At 40.6% G+C, this 23,504-nt stretch overlaps 1 protein-coding gene across 1 annotated transcript in view; it reads right to left on the reverse strand.

The window, feature by feature from the left end:
* m1ap (meiosis 1 associated protein) overlaps window positions 1-22,828 on the reverse strand; it is a 140,148-nt gene extending 117,320 nt beyond the window's left edge. The window contains exons 1-2 of the mRNA XM_028803049.2: window positions 22,787-22,828; window positions 897-1,188 (exon numbers count right to left, since the gene is read on the reverse strand). Of these exons, the coding sequence (XP_028658882.2) occupies window positions 897-1,139 (243 nt within the window). The 5' untranslated portion in view covers window positions 1,140-1,188; window positions 22,787-22,828. The remainder of the gene's footprint in view (window positions 1-896; window positions 1,189-22,786) is intronic.
* Window positions 22,829-23,504: the final 676 nt, after the last annotated feature.

The following is a 23,504-nucleotide window of genomic DNA, read 5'->3' on the forward strand; positions in this document are numbered from 1 at the left end:
TTGGCTTTACATGTCAATAGGTCTTGGTTAGGTCCTTCTTGGACTACAGCTTTCAGACAGGTTTGGGGTTCTTAAAAACCTTTGATCACTAATAACCCTTTTTATGTAATATTTCAGTTTAAGGATCACCAATATACATTACACTACACATTCTGCTCATATGGTGGTATCTTAACTATTGGGCACTGGGACAATGACGTCCTGTACTCTTTAAAACTTGAAACTCCATAATTAAAATTTACATTAAGAGGACCAGGTCAAAAAATGCACTTATTTAAGTTATATTCAGCTACCACTCTTTACGCGATACTTGAAAATGCTCAGTTGTTCCACGCACTTTAATCAATTTATTAAACTCTCCACAACTCCTGTTTCAACTCCTTGGTTATGGGAAGAGAAATTTCAGTCAGACTTTTAGACAAAGTACTTATATAAATGAAGGATTGTTTACTGAATTGAACTGCTTTACAATTTTTACATTTTCGTTGTACTGATAATATGTACACCAATAAACACATTTTCCAAAAAAAACATAATGGGTTCTTGAATAGAAGGTGATTTAACATGCATATTATTATTCAACTTATTATTCAATAAGTTTAACCTCTTTAACAATATGTAAATCATGATGACTAATGCCTGATTTAACCAAAACCAAAGCAAACCAACTAAATTTCTTTTTAATTAAGACTACAAAGAGAGCTTAATGCAATTATATCACTAATACCAGCCACTGCAGCCGTCAGTAATTGGTATGCTTAAGAATATAAACCTGGACCTCTTTTCTTGTACATATTTAAAAGATAAAGCCTGTATGTACAAAAAAAATTAAATTTCTGCTTCAAGTTGAATTAATAATCTTCTACTTTCCTTTTCACAAAACCCTTTTAACTTACCAGAAAGGGAAGAAGGCATTCATGCTGATTATGCACCATATACATGCTAAGGAGAGGAAGTCTGCATGGACCAGCCAAACTGCAAGCCAGAGAGAAAAAATTGGCCAGAGCCTCACACACATTAGAACAGATATGCCTCCAGAATGGTAGAGTCACATCCACTATTAAGATGCGGGGAGGTTGCTTGCTAAATGCCAATGACCATGTTTTCTGGCTATAACTGGCCTTCTTCCGAGAGTTCATTATAAAGGTTCTGAGAATTCAGTCTCTTTACTGTAACAACTCCAAATACCTATACAGAGTAAAGATACAGAAGATCAGCAATACAAGAATAAAAAAGGTGTTCTCTGTACCTTCAGTTTGTTCAACAATAGCAGAAAGTTTCACTGCAATTGAATATTTATTAATAAATAGGTTGGCTCACATCACAAAGAAAAGGTCATTACGGCTACCTCTTGTACTATATGGCAATAATAATATTTTATGACTCAAACGTGTCTTAACTAAAACATCAATACCAGTCCAATATTGAAAAACCTTGGGTTATGAATGAGTTTTGTTCCTATGGACGTTCATACGGTAATCCCTCCTCCATCGCAGGGGTTGCGTTCCAGAACCCCCCGCGAAAGGTGAAAATCCGCGAAGTAGAAACCATATGTTCATATGGTTCTTTTTATATATTTTAAGCCCTTATAAACTCTCCCACACTATTATAAACATTTCCTGCATAATTATACAGCATAAATACTTTGTATTCTCTTAATTAGGTAAGATTCATTGAAATTATGTATGTAAACACAGTTTATATACAGTAAAACCTAAATATTATTAAAGATATCGAGAGTCTCCGATATCACAAATGTTACAGCCATTACGACAGACAGGCCACCAGCAATAAATACGTACAATGCAAGAAAAATTGTATACAGTAAAATGTGTGTACAGTGACACTAAACTATGTACATGTAATAAGTACTGTACGTAGACAATTAATTATGGTTACTCACCAACAATGACACGACGACTTGTCCGATAACGATGAGTTTAATTTTACTGCACAACAAAGGAGAGCGTTACAGCTCTTCTAAAGGATCCTCTACAGGCGACTGTGTAGCACCGCCGTTGTTCTCCTTCCGGCAGTCTTCAATCCAAATCCCTAAAGCAGACTCCATCCAGACTACTGCCTTATCACGTCCACTTGCAACTCGTTTTGCGCCCTGGTTAAAGGACACTGCGGCTGTAGATCTTATATGTTTTCCTCCTTTTTAAATAAAAAGAATCGTGGACTCATTGATGCCGTAATGGTGTCCTGCAGCGGTGTAGCTGTTCCCTTCCTTCAACATATCCAAAACTTTTACCTTTTCTGCAATCATTTGCATCTTCTGTTGGCGCTTGGACACGGCCGCTGAAGCAGTAGCAGGAGCACGTTAATGCTGAATGAGTGAGATGAGACTTCCTGGTTAATGCAACACTCCGTCGCTGAGCCAATCAGCACACAGGAACTTTAACTGTGTGCTCTGATTAGGTAGCTTCTCAGTCATCCGCCAATAGCGTCCCTTGTATGAAATCAACTGGGCAAACCAACTGAGGAAGCATGTACCAGAAGTAAAAAGACCCACTGTCCGCAGAAACCCGCGAAGCAGCGAAAAATCTGCGTTATATATTTAGATATGCTTACATATAAAATCCGCAATAGAGTGAAGCCGCGAAAGTCGAAGCGCGATATAGCAAGGGATTGATTACTGTATTCCAAATTTTTATGCAAGTCAGAACTTGCACCAAAAATTTCTTTTAATGTCAAAAATCTACAAAAATGCATAACGCTATATTAGATATTTTAACAAAAAACATTTCAAATGTATTAATAAAAGGATAGTGAAGCAAAATTACTACACTTAAATCACAAAACACAAATAATTTAAACTAAACCTTAGCACGAGTATGTATAGATGTATAGTATGTCAACCTTAATGCTTGTGTACTAATAGTATGACGAGATCTCGTGGTACGAGATCTCGCGAGATCAGATTTGTCTTGTGAGATGCGTCTGGTCTCGCGAGAACGTGACGATATCCTTGCGTTATTGGCATGATGGAGTGTGAGGGATAAGTAAGGATAGAAGATGCGCCCGCGACATTTAAATCGTTGGTGTGGCAACATTTTGGATTCCTTGTGGAAATAAGAAACGGCGAAAAAATGACAGACAAGACAAAGACAATTTGCAAACACTGTAAGAAATTAATACCGTACACCTCTGCTAACACAAGCACTATGCAAAAGCATTTAGAAAACAACCACAGCTCGTTACTAAAAGCTGCGCCTGTGAAGAAAACGGAAAGCAATTCAGTTCGCATGAAAGGGTAAACAATCATAACAAATGCCTTTGCAGCTAAACTTCCACCATCCAATGCAAGAGCCACGGCAATAACAAGAGACATCGGCGTTTTCATTGCAGCCGATATGAGACCATTTTCTGTGGTGGAAAATCTGGGATTTCGGCGACTCATCCACACACTGGAACCAAAGTATGCCATCCCGTCACGCGCACATTTTACTCGCACGGTGGTCCCGACTCTCTACAGGGAGTGCAAGGTAAACGTTGTACAGGCTCTGAAAGAGGCAGAAACCATCGCCATAACTACTGACGGTTGGACTTCTAGGTGTACACAGAGCTATATCACAATTACAGCCCACATTATCAACAGTAATTGGGAAATGGTACATTTTGTACTGCAGACGCGCCCACTTTTTGAATCACACACAGGCGCAAACGTCGCTTAAGTTTTACAAGAAGCTGTCACACAGTGGGGCCTTAAAAAGCCAAACCATTGCATCGCTATTGTAACAGACGATGCGCGTAATATGGATGTGGCTGTGCGCGAGGCAGGATTTGAGCCGCACATCAAATGCTTCGCGCACACAATAAATCTCGCTACACAGGCTGGCCTCGGTGTTGCGCGTGTCGCTCGTTTGCTTGGGCGTGTGAGACGTGTAACTGCTTTTTTTCACCGGAGTTCGACAGGTGCCGCGGTACTGACGTCTAAGCAGAAGCTGCTACAACTGCCACCGCACAAATTAATAATGGACGTCACCACGCGATGGAATTCATCATTGGATATGCTGGTTCGTTACCTGGAGCAGCAGGCTGCTATAGCAGCAGCGCTCACCAGCCCAGAAATAAGACAAAATGCCCGAAACATTGGCACACTGGATACCTGCGACATTGTCAATGCCGAATTTCTTGTGAAAAAATGTAGACATGCTTATATTCTTAAAAAAGAACATGACCATATCTTAGGCTGAGTTTTAAGACAGCACTACTTTGATAGTTACACTAATTATGGTTAATTGCACGTAAAGGGATATTTGTGTTGTTTATTATTTATTTTTATTTATACTATTTAATTTTATTGTGCAATTAATTGCCTGTCAGTTTGTGGCAAAATATTTTGCAGTGTTTACATGTTATTACTGCATATCATTCATCAAAATAGAAGTTTTATTTCATAAAGTTGATTTCAAAATGGACATGCATTTTTTGCATTTTGTGTTTTTCAGTTAAATAAAAGGCTATTTTTGCTATATATTTAAACATTGAGGATTTCTTTAAAAAAAATGTCTAAAAGTCTCGTCTCGTTCTCGTGAATCCAGTCTTGTGTCTCGTCTCGTCTCGTGGGAAAAGCGTCTCGTCACACCCCTATTGTGTACCCTACACTTTTTGATAATGATACAATACTTCATAGAGAGAGAGTGAGAGAGAGTAGAAGTAGCTCTTAGGAAAATACTTTAAAGGCCTGAAAATAAACCTCTCACCTCTTTTGCTTAAAAAACTATATGATAAATTTAATTTTATTTTAGGACTGTAGGCCCATGTCTTTCACTAGTTTAACAATATTTTAGCAAAGAATGCATGTATTTTGCATGTTATGAGAAAATAACTGGATAATTGACATTTGGTGACACAAGCAACATGAGATTTTTGTTTCATGGAAGTTTTATATATCGTTTATTATTATACATCATTGGTCACCTTTGCCTTATATTATACACTTTTTTAGCTCCAATCTCAATGAAAAAAATGAGATTAAAGATTTTTTTCTTCACACACTCAGCTGCATAATGTTTCAGTACAAACAAGACCTTGCCAACCAAAGGGAAATATTTTAAAACTACAGAAACTGAACCCTCAGTTCCTTAAATTGAATATTCTTAAAATTTCAGCCACATCCTTAAATAGATTAAGCTGAATTCCAAGCATGCAAACAAAACTTTACTCAGGGATCAAATATTGAATGGCAGTAGACCTGGAACCCGACGCTCAAAAAGCATTATTCACAGCACAGACAACGCTACTAGTTTTAGCCTTTATTTTCACAAGTAAAAATTTCCACATCTTATTCCATACCTAGATTTTTCCCTGTGGGGAAACTCCAGAACAAATGACAAACCACCCCACACCCATGAAGAAGCCTGATTCTAGAGTAACAACTGCTCAGAGTCATGCATCGAAATCTATTTATTCAGTACTCTCAAATCTTCTACACAATCTCAGACACTATCTTGTGAATCAAAATTTAATATATTTTAATTTCTCCCATCCATTACTGCCATGAAAATGATCTCACTGACTTGCAGGTTTTAAGCCCACATGGTGGCTCCATGTAGCTTCCTCAGACTGATTACTACAATATGCATACATAGGTCACCCAGTCGCCAAGCTTTCATAGGCAAACACTATCTCAACATCTGGCTGTGGTATCATTGTTCCAAATAAGTTTCAACTTGTTTTACGTACAGTTAACATTGGAGTCTTTAGAAATATTCTTTATCAGATCTCTCCACTTAAGACAAATCTGACATAAGTAGTCCAACCAGGAACACAAGGCTTTAAAGCAACATTCAAGAATCTATGAGAGGCACAGGTCCTTCCACTCTGCCAAGGTTTACATCCAAGGACTAATATTTAAAAACAATTATAGTAAAAAGTAAGGACATTAGGTGATAAAAATGTATATACATTTTACAGTAGACAGTTATATTCTATAAAGACAATGCATTCAATTTTTTAACCCACATAGGCAATTAATAAATCTGACAAAATTTTAAACTAAGTTACTTAGGTTTAGAAAACTGATAAAAGGATTAGATCAGCATTTTAAAATCAATGTTATATCCTCACACATATGGTATATATTAATTTGCAAATTTGAAATTCTCTTTTGAATAAATAAAAAAAAATATCTAGCCTGCTCTTGTGTTTTAAAATAGAGATAATGGGACATGAATTCAAGCATGAAAACGATACTGGGCTCCCTAATAAATTCAAAGAGGCTTCTATTCTAAATGCCTTCCTTAATTAGTTCACTCCACTGCAATTAGCTGTATATGCATTGTTTACTATTCTTCACTGTTACACATGGTAAAGATTAACATCTTCCATTGAAACAGGTCTGGGCTGAAGCACAAATGAAGTGAAATGAAGTATGTGAATTCTTAGCTACAAAGAATTTAATCTGTCAGAAATTAATAGGTGAGCAATGCCAACAGGCACACTGGCCTTTTAAATCTGAAGTACAAAACACATGTCTACCCTGTTTAGGAGACTGACATGCAGAGAAATATTGTGGAATTACATTCCAATATAAGTTTCAAGAACAAAATTAAATGAAAACCAAGCAAAAAACAATATGAAAAAATATGCAAAAGAGAAATCACAAAAAAGAATATGATGCTGCAGAACACCAAAAAAAAACTATAAATCCATCCTCTTTTGCTACCAAACAATAAAATACATCATTACTTAAATGTCAAATGATTCACTTTTCATAGGTGTGCATCACCTGAAAAAAACTGAGACATTCCTCCACAATGAAATGATAATTTCAGGTATAAAAGGCCACTGGCATTCTCTTCTTCCTGCACTGAAAAACATATATTTAAAAAATGAACACTGTACAGTATTTGTTTAGTGCAGAGTGGCATATGCAAACCTTGGAGATACTTTAAATACCCAGTTAAGTAAAACAGTGGTTTCCAAATTCTGTTCTGGGGGATCCACTGTGGCTGCAGGTTTTGTTCCAACGAGATTCACAATCAGTGATAGTAATTGATAATAACTGATCTCAATTAATTAGCTAGTCTTTTTTTGTATTCTCTTATTCTGCATTCAGAAACATACAACACTGTGATTTTTACATTTATAAGATATTTAGAAATATTTCAATTTTTGCTATAGCTTTAGATGCTTAATTCCCTTTTGTTGTTTTCCAAATATCTTGTCATCTTCGGTGTAGTTTTGCTCCCTTCATTGCATCCTAATAATGACAAGTCAAAACAAGCAGAGCAGACACCCGGGCAAACAACACTAAATGAGGAAAAGCTGCAGCTGCTTCACAGACAGACCCACTAATTAGTAAATACTGTAATGGATTAAATAACCAGAAGAGAATGAAAATATTGTTAAAAAGTAAAAAAATAAAAACTGCATTATCCAGATATAACTGCTTAGAACATTTTAAAAAAAAAAAAATTACATAAGTTAGTTTTGTATTTTCTGCACTGACACCAAAACACGAAAACTGGATAACAGCAGCTCACTTAATTAGGCTAGGAGTTCAATTAAAAATAGAAGCTGGTTGAACAATAACTTGCAGCCACAAGGGGTCCCCAGGACTAACTTAGGGAACCACTGAACTAAGAAAAGCCAGAAACAGTTCTCACAACCAGGTACAGTGGTTTAATACTGTTCACATATCAGCAAATATTTACATATAAACACATTTATGGTAGGTATATATATATATATATATATATATATATATATATATATATATATATATATATATAGTGATCCCTCGCTATATCGCGCTTCGCCTTTCGCGGCTTCACTCTATCGCGGATTTTATATGTAAGCATATTTAAATATATATCGCAGATTTTTTGCTGGTTCGCGGATTTCTGAGGACAATGGGTCTTTTAATTTCTGGTACATGCTTCCTCAGTTGGTTTGCCCAGTTGATTTCATACAAGGGATGCTATTGGCAGATGGCTGAGAAGCTACCCAACTTACTTTTCTTTCTTTCTCTCTCTCTCTCTCTCTTGCGCTGACTCTCTCTGATCCTGACGTAGGGGGATTGAGCAGGGGGGCTGTTCGCACACCTAGAAGATACAGACGCTCGTCTAAAAATGCTGAAAGAGTTGCTACCTTCTGTGTGCAGCTGCTTCGTGAAGCGACATGCATACTTAAAAGCTCGAAGGGCACGTATTGATTTTTGACTGTGTTTTCCTCTGTCTCTCTCTCTCTCTCTCTGCTCCTGATGGAGGAGGTGTGAGCTGCCGCCTTCAACAGCTTTGTACCGGCGGTGCTTCGCATACTTACAAGGCAAACAGCCCTATTGATTTGTTTGGTTTTCTCTCACTTTCTGACATTCAGTGCTCCTGACGCGCACTCCTTTGAAAAGGAAGGTATGTTTGCATTCTTTTAATTGTGAGACAGAACCATCATCTCTGTCTTGTCATGGAGCACAGTTTAAACTTTTGAAAAAGAGACAAATGTTTGTTTGCAGTGTTTGAATAACGTTCCTGTCTCTCTACAACCTCCTGTGTTTCTGCGCAAATCTGTGACCCAAGCATGACAATATAAAAATAACCTTATAAACATATGGTTTCTACTTCGCGGATTTTCTTATTTCGCAGGTGGCTCTGGAACGCAACCCCCGCGATGGAGGAGGGATTACTGTATATATATATATATATATATATATATATATATATATATATATATATATATATATATATATATATATATATATATATATATAATAAAAGCCCAGCGCGGCGTCCATGTCCATGTCCGGGTTCCTTTTGGCTGTCTGGCCGCCCCCGTAGAAAAGCCCCAGTCCTTCCCCTCTCAGAATTCCTGCTTACCCCACTCCGTTCTTTCCCCTTTGTGCACGCGAGTATTTCGTGCCCCGCGTCTGAGTCGGATGGTTCCCCTGGTCACCAATTCATGTGTTTCAAGCCGCGATTTTCTATTTTCTCCCTTCCGGCCCACTATGCCTTTCCGTCTTCAGATACCCATGTGCACTTGTACGGAGGAGACCTTACGGAACAATGCCGAAACGAAAGGCAACTGAACCTGCTGCTGCAAGAGAGGACACATTACAGCGTCATCACGAAGCAAAGAGGCAAAGGCGTGGCAGTCGCTCGCAAGAAACGGACAGTCAGCATTCACACATATTAGCTCAACGACGCGTCTCTGCCGCACAACGAAAAGCAACTGAAACCCCTTCTGATTAGTCTGCGTCCCACACTTCGTGAATCATGGGTTTTGTTTTGAAATTTTGTTTCCCATGCAAAAATCAAATGCGGTGCGATGAAGGACCCAGTTCACGACTGGCAGCCGCGTTTAAACAGGGAGTCCTTCAACTGTGGTCATCCAACGCGCAGCGTAGCGCGTGCCAGGTCGCTAGTATATATATATATATATATATTGTGGAACGAGCCCAGGACACAGACAGGCAGACATGTTATTTTTGCACCACCACACGTTTGTTTACATTAACTATTATTTACACAGTCCTTAAGTGCACCACAAACCCCAATCTTCCCCAAAGTCCAGGCCAACCACTCTGCCTCTTCGGACCGCCTCCTCTCTTTCTCCGACCTTGTCCTGCTTCCACCCGACTCCAGCCTTGAATGAAGGGAGGCGGCCCCTTTTATCCATACCCGGATGTGTTCCAGGTGTGCACCGGCAACACCGCGGACACACCCCAGTGTGGCGGAAGTGCCTGCGGTCCTCCCGGAAGCACTCTGGATGTTTCCTCTCTTCTTCCCCCCAGCATTTCCTGGTGTGGCGGAAGTACTGGGGTCCAGGGTCCTTCAGGCAGGGGGACGCCCCCTGGCGGTGACCACGGGCCCCTACAGGGTTGGGCTTCTAAGCCCTGTACCCATGGCCCCCAATACAACCAGGGCGGACGCCCCCTCGTGTTCTGGAGGAGGTATGAACACTCCTCCTGTCGTCCCGGCTGGGCATGAACCCCAGCTGGGTGCCACAGTGCCCCATCACCAGCGAAGACACGTCGGTCTGAGCGACACAACCCGTGACGGCGGCTCAACCCCAAAATGGGTCCTACTATTTGTCCCGGGTCCGGCACCTGGAAGCCACCACCTGACGTCCCTCTGTGCCGCGCACTGGCAGCACTATCCCCCCCTAGCGGCACCCCGCGACTTGCCTGTTCGGCACCTCCTCCGCAGGTTCCCTGCCCATCTGATTGTATCTGATGGGTCCGCTCGAACTGTCGTCTCCTCCACCGGCACTGGAGCTTCCCTCTGCTTCCACAGAGGATGGCCCTTCTCCGGACGTGCGCACCCAGCAGCACGTCCCTTCCTATCAGAGGAACCGGCATTCACCCCTCGATTCCTCCTATCACTCTTGGACTCCCCGACGGTCTGAGTCTGTGCATGGGAAACACACAGATCCAAGCCCGTCTGCATCCATACAGAACGACGGGAGACTGTCGCAGGCTCGGGGCGCTAGGACCCAGGGCACTCATCAGCCCCTATCCTGCCTGCCCTCTCGATCTTTCTCCCCTCACCTCACTCACAGCCTTCACCGTCGCCTCCGCTGTTGGAGACCCACCTACTTGGTTCTGTTCATGAATGTCACGGGCCCCTTCGGTTGGTTCTCCCTTATGCTTTACAGGGTTGGCTTTACCTACCTTCCCCGCCGTACAGCTCCAGCCAAAGGATCCAGCGACGCGCCCTTCCACCGCAGCATGCAGTGTCTGTAATGACGCGCCCGCCTTCACCTCCAGCTCCTGCAGGTCCACACGGAGCGTACTGAGCCCCTGCAATAGCGGCGCTACGGCCTGAAGGGACTCCTCCAGCGCACGCAGCACTACAGGCAAGGACAGGAAGTCAGCCGGTGCAGAGCCTACCTGTCTGTCAGCCCCTTGCTTCGACTGCTTCCTGTGGGCCCTTCCTCCGGCCCAATCAGGTCTCCCCCCAGCATGAGATGGGCATTCCTTGGTCCCGCCTCCATCCAATCATCGGCAGGTACGCAAGACACACCACCCAATCCCGTGCCTGTCACGGGGAGGAACTTCTGGCCCGCGGCCATTTTGGCTCTTCTCCTCCTGGTGCGGTGACGAGCTGGCTCTTTGAGTTGCAGTGTCTCCTTTTCTGCTGCCTCTGCTGCTGCTGCCGCTTCCTGAAAGCCCCGCAGAGCAGCACAAGTCTGCCACCGACAAGGATCCAGGCAGCCCCTGCCTGCTAAACACAAAACACACGCGGCCCCACAGGGCCAGTTGCCGACAAGCAGGGAACTCCGCTCCCGGGTCCCTTCTGTCCGGGGAAACGCCCTTGGCGTGGCCTCCCTCGACACCGCACCGTCCCAGGCGCCCTCTGCGACAGCACACTCCCTGGAGCCCGCTGCACTTAGGTAAGGCTCGTCGATCTTCCACCGCACCAGGAGAGAACCTTGTGACCGCGGTCCGCTGACGATCCGTGGGGCGAGACTATCTCACAAGGTTGTGGGCACGCCGCTCCTGCGGCACGTGGGTGGGCTCCCCTGCTGCGCCGGGCCATCCACATTTTTGAAAACAGGTCCCCGCCTTATATCAGGCGGAGCATCCTGCCGACTATTCCAGTGTGGAATGAGCCCCGGACACAGACAGGCAGACATGTTATTTTTGCACCACCACACGTTTATTTACACTATTATTTACACAGTCCTTAAGTGCACCACAAACCCCAATCTTCCCCAAAGTCCAGGCCAACCACTCTGCCTCTTTGGACCGCCTCCTTCTCTCTTTCTCCGACCTTGTCCTGCTTCCACCCGACTCCAGCCTTGAATGAAGGGAGGCGGCCCCTTTTATCCATACCCGGATGTGTTCCAGATGTGCACCGGCAATCCCGCGGACACGCCCCAGTGTGGCGGAAGTGCCTGCTGTCCTCCCGGAAGCACTCCGGGTGTTCCCTCTCTTCTTCCCCCCAGCACTTCCTGGTGTGGCGGAAGTACTGGGGTCCAGGGTCCTTCAGGCAGGGGGACGCCCCCTGGTGGTGACCACGGGCCCCTACAGGGTTGGGCTTCCAAGCCCTGTACCCGTGGCCCCCAATACAACCGGGGCAGACGCCCCCTCGTGTCTGTTGGCCGGGCATGAACTCCAGCCGGGCACCACAATATATATATATATATATATATATATATATACAGTAATCCCTCGCTATATCGCGCTTCGACTTTCGCGGCTTCACTCTATTGCGGATTTTATATGTAAGCATATTTAAATATATATTGCGGATTTTTTGCTGGTTCGTGGATTTCTGCGGACAATGGGTTCTTTCATTTCTGGTACATGCTTCCTCAGATGCTTTGCCATGTTGATTTCATACAAGGGACGCTATTGGCAGATGGCTGAGAACCTACCCAACCAGAGCGCATATTACGTATTAAATAAAACTCCTCAAATATATTGTGAGCATGGGGGCTGTTCGCACCCCTAGAGGATACGGCCGCTCCTCAAAAAATGCTGAAAGATTACCTTCACATTGCTCCCTTTCTTGCTGGGCTTACATGTGGCTGCTTTGTCAAGCGATATGCTTCCCGCACGGTGCTTCGTATACTTAAAAGATCAAACAGCACGTATTGATTTTTGATTGTTTGCTTTTCTCTCTCTCTCTTGCTCTGACATTCTCTGTTCCTGACGGAGGGGGTGTGAGCAGGGGAGCTGTTCGCACCCCTAGAGGATACAGACACTCGTCTAAAAATGCTGAAAGATTAACTTCACATTGCTCTATTCCGTGCAGCTGCTTTGTCAAGCGACATGCTTCCCGCACAGTGCTTCGCATACTTAAAAGCTCAAACGGCACGTATTGATTTTTGATTGATTGTTTTTCTCTGTCTCTCTCACTCTCTCTGACATTCTCTGCTCCTGATGGAGGGGGGGTGTGAGGAGAGGGGCTGTTCGCACACTGGCCTAGAGGATACGGACGCTCCTCTAAAAAATGCTAAACGACTACCTTCACATTGCTCCCTTACTTGTAGCTGCTTTGTCCAGCGGTGTTTCACATACTTAAAAGCCAAATAGCCCTATTGATTTTTGATTGTTTGCTTTTTTCTCTCTCTGACATTCTCTGCTCCTGACGCTCACACCTTTGAAGATGAAGATATGTTTGCATTCTTTTAATTGTGAGACAGAACTGTCATCTCTGTCTTGTCATGGAGCACAGTTTAAACTTTTGAAAAAGAGACAAATGTTTGTTTGCAGTGTTTGAATAAAGTTCCTGTCTCTCTACAACCTCCTGTGTTTCTGTGCAAATCTGTGACCCAAGCATGACAATATAAAAATAACCATATAAACATATGGTTTCTACTTCGCGGATTTTCACCTTTCGTGGGGGGGTTCTGGAACGCAACCCCCGCGATCGAGGAGGGATTACTGTACTGTATATATATATATATATATATATATATATATATATATATATATATATATATATATACACAGTGGAACCTCGGTATGCGAGCATAATTCGTTCCGGAAACGTGCTCGTAGTCCAAAGCACTCGTATATCAAAGTGAATTTCCCCATAAGAAATAATGGAAACTCAGATGATTTGTTCCACAACCCAAAACTATTCATATAAAAATGATTAATACAAAATATAAAGTAAAAATACATAAATCAAATGAACTTGCACTTTACCTTTGAAAAGAATCATGGCTGGTGTGAGTGAGTTTCTAAACTCTTGTAGGATTGCACCTAACGGGAAAACACGCGGAACAGCGTCCCAAAGCAATCGCAGTCTCCCAGCGCTGTAGCAGTTCTCCGTAAAAGTGAATCCAAAAAGATCGCGGACATGCTATAAGCGCCTGCCGTCAATGGGTGATACAAGGAACATTATAAATGTGCAGGGCCCTGCCTGACTACTGTGTCTGTGTATAAATAACCGCATTGTTGCTGTTTCAAGCTGAATTAAGCTTGTGTTGCTAAAGTACTGAGACTCGGCTTCGTGTTTTAGGGTGCAAGATGGGGACTCGCACGTCACAGCACACACACGCGAGCACACACACACACGCGCGCGCGCGCACACAGTCACAATGCTAATGCTGTAGTAAACACTATACGCTCGTACGGATGTTGACTATATGAGTGAGGCACGCCAACTCAAGACGGAGAATAGGAGACGATTGGCCACAATTCAGCAGTGAGAGAGAACCATCAGCTCAGTTGTGATCACATGACGCTCAGCAGACAAACTACTCGTACTGCAAGACCTCGCTGGTTTATCAAGTGAAAATTTATTAACAATTTTTGCTCGTCTTGCAAAACACTCGTAAACCAAGTTACTCGCAAACCGAGGTTCCACTGTATATATATATTTGTAGTTGGAGATCCACAAAGGGAGAGAATGAATCACGTATCAAAGTAGTTTTTATTCCTGAGCTTTCAGCTCCTGCCAGGAGCTGTCATCAGAGGATAATGGTTAGACATACAAGAATCAAAGGCAATATATAGCAAAATTAGGTGGGGGGAGGGGGATAATAAGGTGGGGTTAGGAGGGTGTTGGTCATAAAGTTTTATTTATTATGAGGATGTTCTTTTTCTTAAGTTTGCATATGCTGGGTTCATGTCCAAATGTCTGTTAATGGCGTTTTCGTTTGATAGCCAAGATTCAGCCAGCTCTCTAGCACTTTTAGTGCTGGCCTTAGATCTTGCTTGTACATTGTCCCAGTTAAATGTGTGTTCGGTTGAATTTGTGTGCGTATAAATCAGTGATCGTGAGTCCTTCCTTTTGACGGCATTTTGATGCTCCTGTATACGTGTTGCGATTCTTTTTGACGTTTGCATTATGTATACAGCTGGGCAAGAACTGCATGGAATGCTATAAACTGCGTTTCATGACTCTGCTGCCAATTTCTTGTTTTTGGCATTAAAAAGGACAGTGCGCAGATTGTTCGTAGGTCTGTGTGCTATTCTGATGCCTGATTTGGACAGGATGCGTGCTGCACCTTCTGACAGTCCGTGATAAGGAAGTGTGTGCCAGGTGGGATGGGGGGTCATATTGGAGTCGACTCTTTGCTGGATTCTCTGGCGTCTCCTGTGTAAGCATTGTTTAATGAATGTCTTTGGATAGCCGTTTGAAGTGAAAAGATGGAAAAGATAGCGTCTTTCATTCGTTTTTGTCTCCTTCCTATTACAATGGGTGTGAATTCTTCTGAATAAAGTCTTAATACAGCTCCATTTATGAGATGCTGGGTGATTGCTGGCAAAGTGTAATATCTTGTCTGAATAGCATTCCTTACGGTAGACACTTGTAATCAGGGTGGAGTTGTTACTTCTTTCATTGGAGATGTCCAGGAAATTGATGCGTCAGTTTGTTTCTTTTTCCATGGTGAATTCGATGGCAGGGAATATTGTGTTGATGTGGTTGTAAAAATCGTTCTGCTGGTCATTTTTTAATATGACGAATATGTCGTCTATGTAGCCGTATCCAAATTTTGGGTGTGAACTGAGATAGAGCCAAGTTTTCGAATCGCTGCATTACCAGTTTTGCCAGAAGTTCTGATAACAGCGATCCCATTGGCATTTTTACAACCACATCAACACAATATTCCCTGCCATCCAATTCACCATGGAAAAAGAAACAAACCGACGCATGTATACCATAAACCTCAAACTTGGATTCATTGTGCCATAAGATTTTCTGTCATTGTAGTCTTTATGGTTTTCGCATACTGCAAAACATTCTGCTTCTTGCTTTTCCACAACAACAGTTTCTTAGCTACAAAACACCTTACAAGACCAATTCTTTAAAGACTACTTTACACAAAGTATATATTTTGGTGCTAGTATGTTCTGTCTCCAGAAAAACATTAGATTATTTTTTTTTCTTAGCCAACACCACAAACAACATGAGGTAAGTAATATATAAAAAAAATACCTAGAACATTTCTTTAAATGTTACTAAGTACCACCATTTTTTCGGTCTTAATTTGTTAAATGTAACTGAAAACCTATTAGGTAAAACAAAAAGGCACATTTCCTTTTGCATTTGTTGTTTTTTATTTGGAATTATTTTTTTAATGTATGAATAATAGCGTGGCTTGGAATGGAATAAAAATTACAAAGACTTCAAATTCTATACATATAATATACAAACAAAGTTGTAAATACAGTTAGGTCAGTACATATTTGGACAGAGAGAACTTTTTTCTAATTTTGGTTCTGTACATTACCACAATGAATTTTAAATTAAACAACTCAGATGCAGTTGAAGTGCAGACTTTCAGCTTTAATTCAGTGGGGTGAACACAACGATTGCATAAAAATGTGAGGCAACTAAAGCATTATTTTAACACAATCCCTTCATTTCAGGGGCTCAAAAGCAATTGGACAAATTAAATAACTGGAAATAAAATGTTCATTTCTAATACTTGGTTGAAAACCCTTTGCTGGCAATGACAGCCTGAAGTCTTGAACTCATGGACATCACCAGATGCTGGGTTTCCTCCTTTTTAATGCTCTGCCAGGCCTTTACTGCAGCGGCTTTCAGTTGCTGTTTGTTTGCGGGCCTTTCTGTCTGAAGTTTAGTCTTCAACAAGTGAAATGCATGCTCAATTGGGTTAAGATCAGGTGACTGACTTGGCCATTCAAGAATTTTCCACTTCTTTGCTTTAATAAACTCCTGGGTTGCTTTGGCTGTATGTTTTGGGTCATTGTCCATCTGTATCATGAAACGCTGCCCAATCAGTTTGACTGCATTTAGCTGGATTTGAGCAGACAGTATGTCTCTGAACACCTCAGAATTCATTCGGCTGCTTCTGTCCTGTGTCACATCATCAATAAACACTAGTGTCCCAGTGCCACTGGCAGCCATGCATGCCCAAGCCATCACACTGCCTCCAATGTGTTTTACAAATGATGTGGTATGCTTTGGATAATGAGCTGTTCCACGCCTTCTCCATACTTTTTTCTTGCCATCATTCTGGTAGAGGATGATCTTGGTTTCATCTGTCCAAAGAATATTTTTCCAGAACTGTGCTGGCTTTTTTAGATGTTCTTTAGCAAAGTCCAATCTAGCCTTTCTATTCTTGAGGCTTATGAGTGGCTTGCACCTTGCAATGCACCCTCTGTATTTAGTTTCATGAGTCTTCTCTTTATGGTAGATTTGGATATCGATACGCCTACCACCTGGAGAGTGTTGTTCACTTGGTTGGCTGCTGTGAAGGGGTTTCTCTTCACCATGGAAATGATTCTGCGATCATCCACCACTGTTGTCTTCCAAGGACGTCCAGGTCTTTTTGAGTTGCTGAGTTCACCAGTGCTTGCTTTCTTTCTCAGGATGTACCAAACTGTAGATTTTGCCACTCATAATATTGTAGCAATTTCTCGGATGGGTTTTTTCTGTTTTCGCAGCTTAAGGATGGCTTCTTTCACCTGCATGGAGAGCTCCTTTGACCGCATGTTGTCTGTTCACAGCAAAATCTTCCACATGCAAGCACCACACCTCAAATCAACTCCAGGCCTTTTATCTGCTTAATTGATAATGACATAATGACGGACTTGCCCACACCTGCCCATGAAATATCCTTTGAGTCAATTGTCCAATTACTTTTGAGCCCCTAAAATTAAGGGATTGTGTTAAAAAAATGCTTTAGTTGCCTCACATTTTTATGCAATCGTTTTGTTCACCCCACTGAATTAAAGCTGAAAGTCTGCACTTCAACTGCATCTGAGTTGTTTCATTTAAAATATATTGTGGTAATGTACAGAACCAAAATTAGAAAAAAAGTTGTCTCTGTCCAAATATTTATGGACCTAACTATAACTCTTACAGAAGACTAATATCAAATCCACAAGTCAAAATTTCATGTATAACATACCTGATGCCTTAATTTTCCAAATATTTCGCTCCTTTTTTAGATGTGTTCAAATTTTACGGCTACCTTTGTGAAGTCATACTTGAAAATTTAATATTACAGTGGAACCTCGGTTCACGAACGTCTCGGTACACGTACAAATTGGTTTACGACCAAAAAGTTCGCCAAACTTTTGCCTCAGTTCACGACCACACACTCGGTATACGAACAAGCCAGTTTCCCTTTCAGTTTGTGCACGCCGATGATTTCCGCATGTGTTGCATTGTTCTCGGTCAGACGTGCGTGCGTGCTTTCGCTGTGAACTCTTTGTGCTCTATTTCATTTCCCTTCCAGTTCGTATGCGCCGATTACTGTATTTAAGCACGTGTTCAGCCTCTCCCTGTTCATTGTTCTCAGTCAGACTCGCATGCTTTACCTGTGAATTCCTTATGCTCTACAGTATTTCGTGTGCTTTTGCAGTTAACCATGGCTTCTAAGCACTGTAACCTCCTCTCCACCCAGTTCCTCCTCACTTCATGCCAGAACTCGACTCATTCAAGGTTAGTTTTCTTGGTGGTTTATGGTTAGTTTTTGTATTACGGATTTTTCAAATGTTAATTTTTCGGTTTATAGCGTGAATTGTTGCATTGTTACTTTTCTTGGTTGTTTATTAAGTTACGGATTTTTCAAATGTTCAATTTTTTTTTTCCCTGAGATCGGGTTGTAAGGCTATAGCGCGAACTGCTGCAATGTTAGTTTCTTGGTTGCTTGTGGTTGGTTTTTAAATAAAGTTCGGATTTGTTCAAATGTTCCTTTTTTTCTCCCTGTGCTTAAAACTCATTTAAAAAAAAAGCGTTTATACAGCGATCGGGTTGTAAGGCTATAGTGCGAACTGCTGCAATGTTACTTTCTTGGTTGCTTGTGGTTGGTTTTTAAATAAAGTTCGGATTTGTTCAAATGTTCCTTTTTTTTCCCCTGTGCTTAAAACTCATTTAAAAAAAAAGGGTTTATACAGCGATCGGGTTGTAAGGCTATAGCGCGAACTGCTGCAATGTTACTTTCTTGGTTGCTTGTGGTTGGTTTTTAAATAAAGTTCAGATTTGTTCAAATATTCCTTTTTTTTCCCCTGTGCTTAAAACTCATTAAAAAAAAAAGTGTTTATACAGCGATCGGGTCATACGGCTATAGCGTGAACTCCTGCAATGTTAGTTTTCTCTGTTGTGCAAGGTTTTCTCAGTGTTATTCAATGTTTTTACATTTAGTTTACTATTACAATGTGCATTCTATGGTGTAATTAACTATATTTGTGCTTAAAAATCTTTAAAAAAGTTTATTTACATACAGTTCATACCGTCTGGAACGGATTAATTGTATTTACTTACAATCCTATGGGGGAAATTGCTTCGGCTCACGACCAAATTGGTTTACGACCAGACTTTTGGAACAAATTATGGTCGTGAACCGAGGTTCCACTGTATTATTTCAGAATTCCAATAAAACTTCCTTTGCTGTGTTATTTTCAAATTAATTAACACATTATGGCATAAGTAACACTTAAGTGGTCATAGTTTGCTATTGCATATGCCTTTGTATAAATGCAGAATTAGTCACTGAATTGGACCGACTGTAACTCCATTAGTCATAACTAGAGATAGAATCACATTATCTCCTCTATCATTCAAATAATGAACATTACTTTGGATTCAAAAAACACAATATACAATACAAATTTAATGTTTGACAATTTGTTTTCAGTAATTTAATATGCAATTCCATTAAAACATTGAATGCCGTATGACTAGAGAGAATTGTCTTATGCTTGAAAACATTAACGGTTTTTTAAATTTTGAAACACTAAATGCAGGGCCGTCTTAACGCATGGGCACACTGGGCAGTTGCCCGGGGGCCCCACACAAATGTATGTATGTTGTGACTTCCTGAGTGGTTGTGTAGGTAGGGGCCCCAGTGCACTGCTTTGACCGGGGGCCTATAATGCTATTAAGATGGCCCTGACTCAATACCAGAATCAATCATGGTCGGAGGTTGGTAACCTATTGCAGTTTAGATCCTGCCTTTCATCCAGTGCAACCGCAGCCAGGATAGTAACCAACTCCCAGTTACCTTGACCTGAATATGCTTGGTCAGAAAAATAATGACTGGATTAAAAACTGTAGCTATGAGCCTAACAAGCCGAGGATAAACACAAAGCGTCCCATATTTTATAACGACTGTTTCTGGCACTGCATAAAAAATATCAGCTACCTAACAGACATTTGGTTTGTCTCCACTTCGCACTCTCATAGTGAGCACAAATCATGCATTTTATCTCTAGTTCACCGGCATAAAAAAAGCAAGCCCTTTATTGCCTTGAATGTGTAGCAGGATTGCCCAAAATTCAAATACTAAAAGCATTTCTAGAGGCAATTTCTCTCTGTCACTCTCTGCCCTTGCTCAGGCCTAGGGAAACGAATTAGGGCCATGGAGAAGAAAAAAATACGGACACAGTGAAAAAAAAAAGTGTATGTCAAGAATAAAGTCAACATGTTGACTTTATTCTCGTAGTTTATTTTGCCATTAAAGTAGAACATCATAAACTTCATCTTAAAATCAACGTATCATTTACTAAGATTTCAAAAACTCGTCATAAGTAATGCAGCACATTAAATGCTTTGTGTTAAGTGTTCCCCGAGCCATATTAATCAGTACGTGCTTCTTAAACTGACTTCTTCTTGTACTGAGAGGAGGCGCAGGCAGCGATCGCCACACAAAATATATTTATGTCATGATATTCCTGCTCTCTGAACATTTATAATTTTAAGATAAATACTTGATATGATTTTCATGATGAAATACATTAAAGCATGTATGCAACCCTGAATGGCTGGCATAATTAAACATGTATAACGAAGATTTTTCAAAGTTCCAAACACTCTGTGTCCCAAGTTTATAGCTAGTTTTACTTTCACAAAGACGTTTATCGTGTGGTGATTGGTTATTTGGAGAAAGAAAAAGGAAGGATAAGAACTGGGGGTTTGGTACATCAGATAGAGAAAGCCTGCATGCAATAAAGAAAGCCCGCTCAGAAGAACATCCACTGAACTCTGTGTTCGTGTCTCCGACCACCAGCTCACGAACCTAACATTTACACAATATTTCAGTTAAACCAGTGCGATACCCATTCATACATCCAACTTTTTGGAGCCTCGTCACACCTGCCATAAAGGTTCTGTACACTGAACGTACATCTTCGGACCCTTACTTACAGTTGCCAAATTAGAAAATTAGAAATACGGGACACTCATAAAATCTCTCTTTATATTACTATATTTTATATATATATATATATATAAATATATATATATATATATATATATATAAATTATATATATATATATATATATATATATATATATATATATATATATATATATATATATATATATATATATATATATATATATATATATATATATATATATATATATATAAATTTATATATGTCCCCTACACACCCAGACCAATATATTATATAAAAGTAGAGACATAAGTTAAAAACATAAAGAAAGGATTTTAATGGGTTATGAGGAAAACAAAAGTAAAATCATTTGAAAATTACTTCATACAAGCTAAAAAAATTCTGTAAAAGTGAAATCATTTGAAAATATTTATTTAATACAGACAACAGGGAAATATTATCATTTTTTAATACAGGCAGTTAGAAAAAAAGTGGGCCGTGGCAAGTAGTAACAGCACACTTTGTTGACACTGTACTGTACTGTACGTTGCAATGCTGATACAGAACTGCACAGCAGCGCGGCTGGAGAGCAAAACGGTAACAGTGTCGCTGTCCTCAGCCAACCATAGCAACTGAACAAGTTGCAAACAGGCAGCAAACACTAGTTTCCTCGTTGCATTTGGGTTATTTTCATCAAGAGAATCTGAGAAAAGAAAGTATAATTACTTATAAAGTTACAACTAAGTACCGTAAGAAGGTGGTAAAAATATATTTTTATTACGAAATTTGAAAATGAACTAAATACAGGACATTTGGTGCCCCTGAAAGGTCACTACGGAACAGCGGACAAAATTATCAAATATGGGGCATGTCCCGTATATAAGGGATGTCTGGGAACCCTACCCGTACTGCGAGGGAGCAGCACTACCACCACGCTACCGTGCACGTTTAATACATGCTTTAACGCATTTCATCATTAAAATAATATCAAGTATTTATCTTTGCATTCTAAATGGTCAGAGAGCAGGAATATCATGAAGTGAATGTATTCTGCTTGCGTCCGTTTAAGAGCATTTACCGATTAATATGGGTCGGATAACACTTAACACAAAGCATTTAGTGTGCTACATTAAGTTATAACGGGGTTTGAGAAAATCTAGTAAATTAAACTTTTATTTTAGGTTGAAGTTTACGAAGTTCTGCTTTAATGACAAAATAAACTACGGGCATAAAGTCAACATGTCGACTTTAATCTCGACATAAACGGCGAGAATAATGTGGAAATGTCGATTTCAATCTCGACATAAATGACAATAAAGTGGAAATGTCTGCTTTATTCTCGTCATAAACGGCAATTTAACAAAGCAGTATCTCTTCATCCTAACACTACACAGCAGTGAAAATAAAACTGTCCGAAAACAGTGCAACCACTTTGCAGCCTCAAAGGGCCAAAATGTTGATTTCTTTAAAAATATTGATCAATTTCAGTGACATAACACAAGGCACGTATTACGGCTTGCATAAATCAAGCGAGTACGCAACAAACTTACAACTCGTGGGGGTTTAGTTGTTTGCAGTCCGGCCAGCCAAGTTAACTCTGATGGGAGAAATGGTTTGAACATCGCCCCCTGTCTAAACAGGCTGTTTTTTTTTTTTTTTAAAGTAGGATTTAAATTGGACTCTGGACAAAGATGCAACTCACGCAAATAAATGTTTTTACAAAAAAAAAAAAAAGAAATGAACATTTAATTACAAGTAATGAAATTACTATTACAACTGCCCAATACTCACGACTCGAAGGCCTTCAATTTATGAACCCTTGAGCATGTCGCTCCTTCCAGAATAAAAAAATCCCGCCTTCCCAGGTACCAACGCGAGCGACGTGATTTATTATTATTATTTTTTATCTCGAGATTTTGAGTCGCGCTCATTCACCGCTTTCTGAAGAGATCGCGCGATGTGAAATATCGAAGTGAAAATAACAGAAGCGGCACACGAATGTAACTATTTTCGAGATGTTATGAAGGGCGAGTGAATAGGGTTGGGTTATATAAACTCATGTTCTATACTGTAGTTCTAAAAGTATCTTCAGGGGCCATGGACAAAACGGTCGGTGCTTCGTCGTTCGTTTAGTGCACTTCATACAATCAATCTAAACATTTAACAGATTTTTTTTACTAAGTTTAACGAGCTAACAATGTTTAAAATAAATGGTTCTATATAAAGTTCAATCTACTGGTAGTGTGAAGGATGCGTTTGTTGGACCTTTGAGAACTGTTACGAAAACCACAAAATATACAAAGGTTGGCACATGTTGTGGACATTTAGCGCGATGTTAGTGAAGCTTTAAATATTTTAAACTGCATAGTTCACCAAATGATTCAAAATTTATCCTGTCACCATTTAAAATGCAAGTAGTCCGTACATTTTTTAGGAATGGTTTTGCTACTATTTTGCTCAGTTTTATTAAATTGTTAAATGAAAACTGGGTTTTGTTTAAGTATTTGTG

The sequence above is a fragment of the Erpetoichthys calabaricus genome, chromosome 5, assembly GCF_900747795.2.
Source record: "Erpetoichthys calabaricus chromosome 5, fErpCal1.3, whole genome shotgun sequence".
Classification (NCBI taxonomy): domain Eukaryota; kingdom Metazoa; phylum Chordata; class Cladistia; order Polypteriformes; family Polypteridae; genus Erpetoichthys; species Erpetoichthys calabaricus.